Source organism: Cryptomeria japonica, chromosome 1, assembly GCF_030272615.1.
Source record: "Cryptomeria japonica chromosome 1, Sugi_1.0, whole genome shotgun sequence".
NCBI classification, from domain to species: Eukaryota; Viridiplantae; Streptophyta; class Pinopsida; order Cupressales; family Cupressaceae; genus Cryptomeria; species Cryptomeria japonica.
Window position 1 is genome coordinate 373,093,758 of NC_081405.1, and position 7,612 is coordinate 373,101,369.

The 7,612-nt window shown below is 32.8% G+C and overlaps 1 protein-coding gene across 2 annotated transcripts; it reads left to right on the plus strand.

Moving 5' to 3' along the window:
* Window positions 1-5,145: 5,145 nt before the first annotated feature.
* On the plus strand, window positions 5,146-7,389 carry LOC131069095 (uncharacterized). 2 transcript variants are annotated; one of them, XM_058004403.2, is made up of 5 exons: window positions 5,146-5,576; window positions 5,663-5,749; window positions 6,454-6,545; window positions 6,624-6,826; window positions 6,924-7,389. In XM_058004403.2, exons 1-5 carry the CDS (start codon window positions 5,323-5,325, stop codon window positions 7,293-7,295), a joined length of 1,008 nt encoding a protein of 335 aa, XP_057860386.2. In that variant the 5' UTR covers window positions 5,146-5,322; the 3' UTR covers window positions 7,296-7,389. The 2 variants fall into 2 exon arrangements, with proteins under 2 accessions (XP_057860386.2, XP_057860387.2); XM_058004404.2 differs by having other exon boundaries at window positions 5,151-5,576; window positions 5,684-5,749.
* Window positions 7,390-7,612: the final 223 nt, after the last annotated feature.

Genomic DNA, 7,612 nt, shown 5'->3' on the forward strand with positions numbered 1-7,612 from the left:
CTCCGATGAACATGAAAATTGTACCCTTAGCTAATGTGCCTGCTCTGATTCCATTTTCGGGATCGAAATCAAAATTCGAGATCGTCTTGCTAGTCAATTTCGCAATTTGGACCACTTAGCGCTCTTTTCATCAAATGCTTATCCTGTCTTCAAGTTGCGCTCAATTTCTCAACAATCAATGTTGAATATCAATTTCAATTCTACCAGTCAACTTTGCGATCAATTCAATCATTGACAAATCTTCAATATTCTTCAAAATCAATTTGCGCTCAAATGACTACTCATCGCACAATCGCCTTAATCATGTACCCTCGCTATCTTTCGATTTCACTCCCGAGGGGGCATACTCATGACCTTATGACTTCACATTCTTCAAAATGTCGAGAAATTTTTCAAATTTTCATCAAAAGTCGAGCAAAATCTTTTCAATTAAAAGAAAATCAATCCTTATCGCTAAGGGGCATCTCAGCTTCATCACTTCACATCAAGTTGAGATCTCTCGATCATCTGAATCGAATCAATCGCTAGGGGCATATCAGTTTCATCGCTTCAAATCAAGCTAATAGTTGTCTTTCATCTGAATTAATCTCTTAACATTAATCAGTTTCATCGCTTCAAATCAAACTAATTATTCGTTTAAACTCAATCAAAAGTTTAAAGATTATCTTTGATCACTCTAAATCTAAGCAGGTGTTCAGTATTTGTTTCTTGATCAAGCTGGATGGTTTATTCTTCACTCATCGTGTCTTGATCAATCAAGTTCAAGATCGATTTTTATCATCATTCACTGTATCTAAGATCAATCAAGTTCTAGATCAGTAAGATCCGCTTCTTGATCAATCAAGTTCAAGTTCGGTATCTTTGTTTTCTATCATTCCTCAGTTCAATCAAGTTCGGGATCGGTATCGTTTTAATCAAACTTCATTCAGTTTTGTCGCTTCGAATCAAGCTAACACCTTGCTTTCATCTAGTTCGTGATCAATCAAGTTTAGAACTGACATCTCCTAGACATCACACATTCTTTGAACCAACGCGCTGCTTGCACATTAATTCAAAGAGGGGCAAATGTAATACCCTAAAATTGGTCATCTAAACCATGGGCCCCTAATCTCGACAACATCACCAAGGTCCTAACCAAAGGCAATTAAATCAATCTTGAGCATATTATTAATTCTTTAATTATCAAAAATCTCATGGCAAATCAACCACTCAACATTAATTAAATATTTATTTAATTAATTGAATCATTCCAAGAATATCATTTTTTGATCAATTATCCCATTTTAATTTATTAAATATCCTTGCATATTTAATTAATTAATAAATTTGCCATTCAATCATGCGAAAGAATTAATTTGCTACAAAAAAGATGAATTAATTTATTACAAAGAGTTGAATTGAAACAAAATTAAAAAAAAGAATTGAATTAAGAGAAAAATCAAACTTGAGATATTATTTCTTTTTCTAAATTTAGAACTTGAAATCAGAAAAGCAATTTAATTGAATTATGGAATTATTCTCTAAAATTGGAACTCAAAGCTTTTCAGAAAAAGAAGTTCAGTTGCATTGAAAAGACCTTTTTCTTGAATGAATCAAATATTTGCATAGAATTATCTATTTTTATCAAATGCATGGAATTGATTTATTATTGTTTTCCAATGCAACTTGGACTTCTAATTCGAATGCATTTCAATTGAACTATAATTGGAATCTATCTCAAGGTTAACTCAACCTTATTTCTCAATTATTTTCAATTAATCCTAAATTGAGCTTTTTCATCATCTCTCTGTAATTCTCTATAAATTCAGTCATCAACTCTCATTTCAATTCACTCCAGATATTTTTGAGAACACGCTTGGAGATTATTATCACGCTAATTTCACTCTGGAGTCATTGAAATCATTGTGCTTTTTTAGATTACTTGCATCCATTTTACATTCATTATTGCTTGCATCCATTGTTGCTTGAATTGGTTATTATTGTTTGAATTATTCATCCATCTTGCATCCATATAGTTTAATATCATATAGATTAAATCCTTCGTCTTGGTGTAGTCTAGTCACTGGTATTGCTTATAAAAATCTGAGAGCAATCTTATACTCGCATCTTTTAGAAGGCAATTAGTCGCTTTGCTATGGTTTATTTCTTATTGATTATTGATTACTAACCATGCATATAATGACTTAATTGAAGTGTTGTGCTTGTAGCTACAGGTTCACTTTTTCACACACACAATTGGCACAAGAGAAAAGGGGGTTTGTCATGCCATTAATAAGGCATGGCATCCTCCCCCTTAGTTGTCTAGTATTTATGCTTTGATTGCATTAAAAAAATTAAGTGTGATATTGGCATAACAAGTAAGGAGATATACATAGACAATTGTGGAGGAAGGTGAGCAAGAGGAGCAACCATGGACAATGGTTAGAACCTTAAAAAGGGTAGGGGGCTACAAAAACTACCTTGGTAGGTAGGATATTCTCAAAACTAGATTCATTCAAAAGGGTTTAGGATCTTTGGAGCAAAAGTAATTGGGAGAAGTAAAGGTAGACTACATAACCTTTGACGAAATCCTTCCTTTGAACAATCTCGTGTCTGAAGGAAAGCTTACAAACAAGCTATGGATATCCTTTAAGATTAAATGATGGATGAATTTCATTGGATGGAGGTAGAAACTTAAAGAGGCAAGAATGAATATAGTAGGCAAGGAATAGGCAATGAGAAGTTTGCAATCTCTTTTGGGGGAAATTTATTTAGTGGCAAACGAGGTGAAGATGATCTTTATGTCTAAGGAGAACTAGAAAATCATGGAAGTGTGAAGTGGCCTTAGAGGAAGAAATAAAAATATAGACGCAAAATGAGAGGTGATAATTATTCAATGTCTAAAAATTTGAATATCTTCAACATTGTTCCAAGAGCTAAGTACAATCATCTTCCACATAGTTTTGGGCTTTGAATATCCACTCTTGTAGCTATCAACCCTAATTGTTTTCTAGATAAATAGGGGAGACTATCGTAACAATAATAAATGGTAAATAAAGTAAGTTTTTGGACTTTCACATTGTAAGGAAGTGAAGTAGCGGAACAACTTCCTACACTAACCTTGACAGGAGGGTAATGCAAAACTTTTACAGATCATTACAACAATTACATAAATAGACATTATAACTGCATACCACAACACAATGATTTACGTGGAAAAATCCCTTTTGGGAGAAAAACCCCTCTCTCCAAAAGCAGTTGAATAATCAATCAATAACAAATTACAATATAAATGCAGAGCAAGCTCTTCACACGAGTACCACTAATCAGAGATTTAGAGGTAACTCAATAGACATAAGACACTTACACACAACCTCTATCTCACACACCTCATATATATGCTATTTGCTCCCACCACACCCTCTATGTTTTTAGTCCTCTACTATTGCCAATGACAAACATTGTCAAGGCTTTCATATGTAAGAAAAATAACAACAAATGTTCTTATCGAGCACTCTACCCACTGGTTACCCTCTTTCCATAGACAACTAACTAATCCAAAACCCTTATCAAAGTCTTTGAATTTTTACCATTGAAGATGTCATCCACTTCGAATTCCACTTGCCCACTCTTTGTCTTGTCTAATGTAGGTTCAAATTTCTTGCCAGATGGAATGAAATGGTTTGGCCACAATAATGGTGACTTCATCCTTTTATTCAAGCTCACAAATAAAAATCTCTTATCGGTCCTTTCAATGATGAAAAATGGTGACTTTTTTCGTCGCATTTTTGAACTTTCTTGACAATCTATTTTGCCATCATCACTAACCGCGTGATGACCAAAAATTGGTGCAGTCTAATTCATCATCCTCACCCTTTTCTACGTTTCCTAGGCAATTATGTCACATTATCTATTTTTCTCATCATGTCGATGATATCCCCTACCATCCGTTTTGTATGGAGAATACTTGCTCTCCTAAATGAGAGGAGATCTTGTCAAATTAAATCGTGTATATTTTGCTATTTTAAAAGTCAAATTTATGGTTCTAGATAAATCATTTATCCATCTTTGAACATTGAATAGTTTTTATTTTTTGACAAATAGAAATGATTTTTCAATATTACAGTATATAAGTGCAGTAATGTGTTTTATTGTGTTGTACTATTAATTAATTTTAAAGACATTCATAAAAAGAAATATTTTTTTAATTAAATTCAAACTAAAAATTGATAAGTATAATTTTTTTATTAAATTTAAATATATTTATTATTTTTTATATTTTGATAATATAACATTATATTATGAGTAATATTTTTATGAATTATGTATATAATCTTAAAAATAAAGAGAATAATTATTTATGATTCATACATGTAGATAACTAATATTGAATTTGAAATTATTTTACATTTAAATAGATAGAGACTACTATTCATTTATGCATGATCCCAAAAAGAAAGACAAAAGAATCACATATGATTTTTATATGTAGATGAGTTACATTGACTCAAAAACTATTTAATGTTCCCATATATAAATAGATATATTTATGATTTTTAGATAGATATACTTAAATAGATAGAGACTACTATTCATTTATGCATAATCTAAAGAAGAAAGACAAAAGAATCATTTATGATTTTTAATGTAGATAAGTGATGTTGACTCTAAAACTATTTAATCTTTCAATAAATAAAGGCTATTTTTTTCTTTTAAAGTGGGAGTAATTGCTTTTGACTAGATTTATGAATAGGTGAGGTCACACTTGAGAGACTTCATTACCAACACAAACACTTAGGTGTTGGAACATGTAGTGTCACGATTTAAACACTTCATTGGTGAAGCGGCCACCAAGATTCAAATCCCTGCTGGACCATTGTGCTCGCAAGGCCAAGACCTTGTACCTTCGAGAATTTGAATCTTAATTGCAAGAACCCCAACATCACCATTTAATCATTACATAAATAAAAACTATTACAGTTAAAAAAAACTAACATTTTCTTTAACGAATGTCTATTGAACACACAATGCATGTTTGACCTATTTAATTTATTAAAAATGAGAATCATATTTAGTATCTGCCTACCTTTTTATCAAAGTAATTTGTATACGAAGCCACTCCAAAAACCTAAGCGAGAAGAAGACGTAGCTTCTAAAACATTACTTTGAATCTAATCATCCTTCTTTCCTACGTATGTGAGCTGCGGTAGAGTCAAGATATGCTTCTTTCCTACAACCTTCAACAAACACAAACACAAACATCCCAAATAAATCAGGTGCCCTGAGCCTACAAAATATATTTATGTTTGCAAGAAAGGTCATTACAATAATAATAATTTGTCGATGGAAAAATCCATGCTGAAACGCTCTCAAATCACATGCATACCAGGCATTAGTAGGGATCATAAAAAATGGTATAGTGAGAGTAGCATCAAGCCCATTTCTTGTGGTTATGGAGGTAATTACAGTTTCAAAGGGACCTCTGTTAATCTTCCCTTGCATTCGATTTTGAAACCCACTTTGTTTACTGGAAAAGGCTTAGGCATAACAAATAAAAGAGGTCTGTTGTGGGTGAATGTTATCAGAGCTACTACAAGGTAAGAATATGTTGGTCGATCCCAAGACAACATTTTTTTTTCTTAATCCCCATGAAATAAACCTAATAGCCTGAAAATATACTCAGCGGTTTTGAATCTTCTCACAGCTCTTCAATTAATGGAGGAGATGATGCCCCAGATCAAAGCAAACAGTATAACAGTGTATTTTCTGTGTAAGTAAATTAATTCAACTCTGCACTGAATTCCCTAATCTATTCTTAAGAATGCAGATGTCATGTTTGAATGAAAGAATAACGATTTGGTAAAAGTAAAGATTGTTAGAACATTTTTTTCTTAAAGGTTGGTTTTTTGGAAGGATTTGTAGTGTCTTGTTTTTTTGGTCTATCTTGGATCTTTCAGATTGTCTTTTGGTCTTCTGTTGTATTTAATGCTTAATCTTTCTTTTTGACAAGGATATGGCCTTCAGAATCCCACCTGTGGCTTTTAGGTTGACAGTTTGAAAGGATTTGTAGTGTTCTGTTTTTGTTTGTCATCATTGTTCCTCGTAATAGTCTTTTGATCTCCTGTTTTTTTTTGACAAGGATGCGGCCTTCAGAATCCCACCCCTAAAAGACATGGTGTATAAGTAAGGTGTTAAAAAAAGTAAAATATGCGTTGCATTTTAAATGGCTGCATAGACGCTTCCCAGAATCCCTGCTTACCTTAATCGCTGATAACAAATAGACCTGATGTTGTGTTATCTCTGTTCCTCTACTTTTTATCTGTCCTTGTCATTTGATTTGTTTTGTTAATCTCATATCTCATTATACTCGATCTGTTTATCTAATGACTTCTGTATGTTTGTTAAAGGATCTGGGCCTTTTAAAAACCCCTTTTATCTTTCACAATATTTGTGAATTTGTTGGTACATTTTCAGATTCGCAGGTATATTTGGGTTCTTGATTAGACTGTCAAGGGGGATCTTAGGTGTGCTTTACAGGGAGAAAAAGACTTTTGAAAGAATTGAAGGTAAACAGAGAAAAATCTATCACCATTTCAACGTTTTGTCTGGTGTAATTCATAAAAGATTGAAGCATTTTGATACAGATAAAGTAGAGAACGCCGTGGAGATTGTGGAAGAAGTGGCAGACACTGTGAAAGATGTTGCAGAGGTGACCGAAGAGATTGCTGAAAAAATAGAAAAGCTGTCTAAAGAAGGGGACTTTGTTCATGAAACAGCTGAATTTGTTGATGAAATCTCAGAAAGAGTGGGCAGGGATGCAGGAATTGTGGAAAACCAAGTTGAAACAGTATACCCACATAACATTCTATTTTAATTCATTCACTTCACTAATTATAGTAATTCAATGGCATATATAATTGTCTATGGTTTATATGTGGGTGCAGATAAAGAAGACAATAAAGAGCATGGATGAAGAAGTGGACAAGGCAGAAGATGCTGTAAAGGATATAACAGAAAAAATATCAGAGGAAAACGTTAGTAAGGAGGATGAGAAAGAGATGGGTAGAGCAGAGAATTCATCAATTCCAACAGCGGAAACTGAGAAAGACAATAAATCCATGGATTCAGTTGAGGTCACTTCAAAATCTAAATTTGAAGTCGTTGGTTTTATGGAATTGTTGAGGAGATTCACATGGTTGCTTTTCTGGGCAAGAAGATTGTCACCCATGATATTGGGAGTGCTATTGGTTGTGATTTTTGGTGAGCAATTGATTGGTACATTTGTTACTTGTTATTCTCAATTCATGGCGCCATGATTGCTGCATTGGATTTGGTAAAACGTCAATTGGAAGGGATTGTTAATACTAAAATCTATTGAAAATAAAGCAACTTCTTCATAAGATTAGGTAACTTGTCTTGACTCTTCATTGTATGGCTGTCTTATGGTATATGGTTGACAAATGTATATACCTTGGGAGCATTAGTCCTCCTTAAAATATATCTAGAACATAATGGTAAGACAAAGTCTTCCTTTGGGAAGTTTTGACGAAATTAAATAGGAAAGAACAAGCAATTTTAATAATTTTAAAAATGATTCTTAACCTTTAAGGGAATTGTATTTAAAAAATACTTT

Bases quoted from the DNA above. Each gene is read 5' to 3' on its own strand.
- LOC131069095 (XM_058004403.2), top strand. From the start codon at position 5,323: ATGGAAAAATCCATGCTGAAACGCTCTCAAATCACATGCATACCAGGC. The intron at 5,577-5,662 runs GTAAGAATATGT...AAATATACTCAG, and splicing joins GTTATCAGAGCTACTACAAG to CGGTTTTGAATCTTCTCACA. The intron at 6,827-6,923 runs GTATACCCACAT...ATGTGGGTGCAG, and splicing joins TGGAAAACCAAGTTGAAACA to ATAAAGAAGACAATAAAGAG.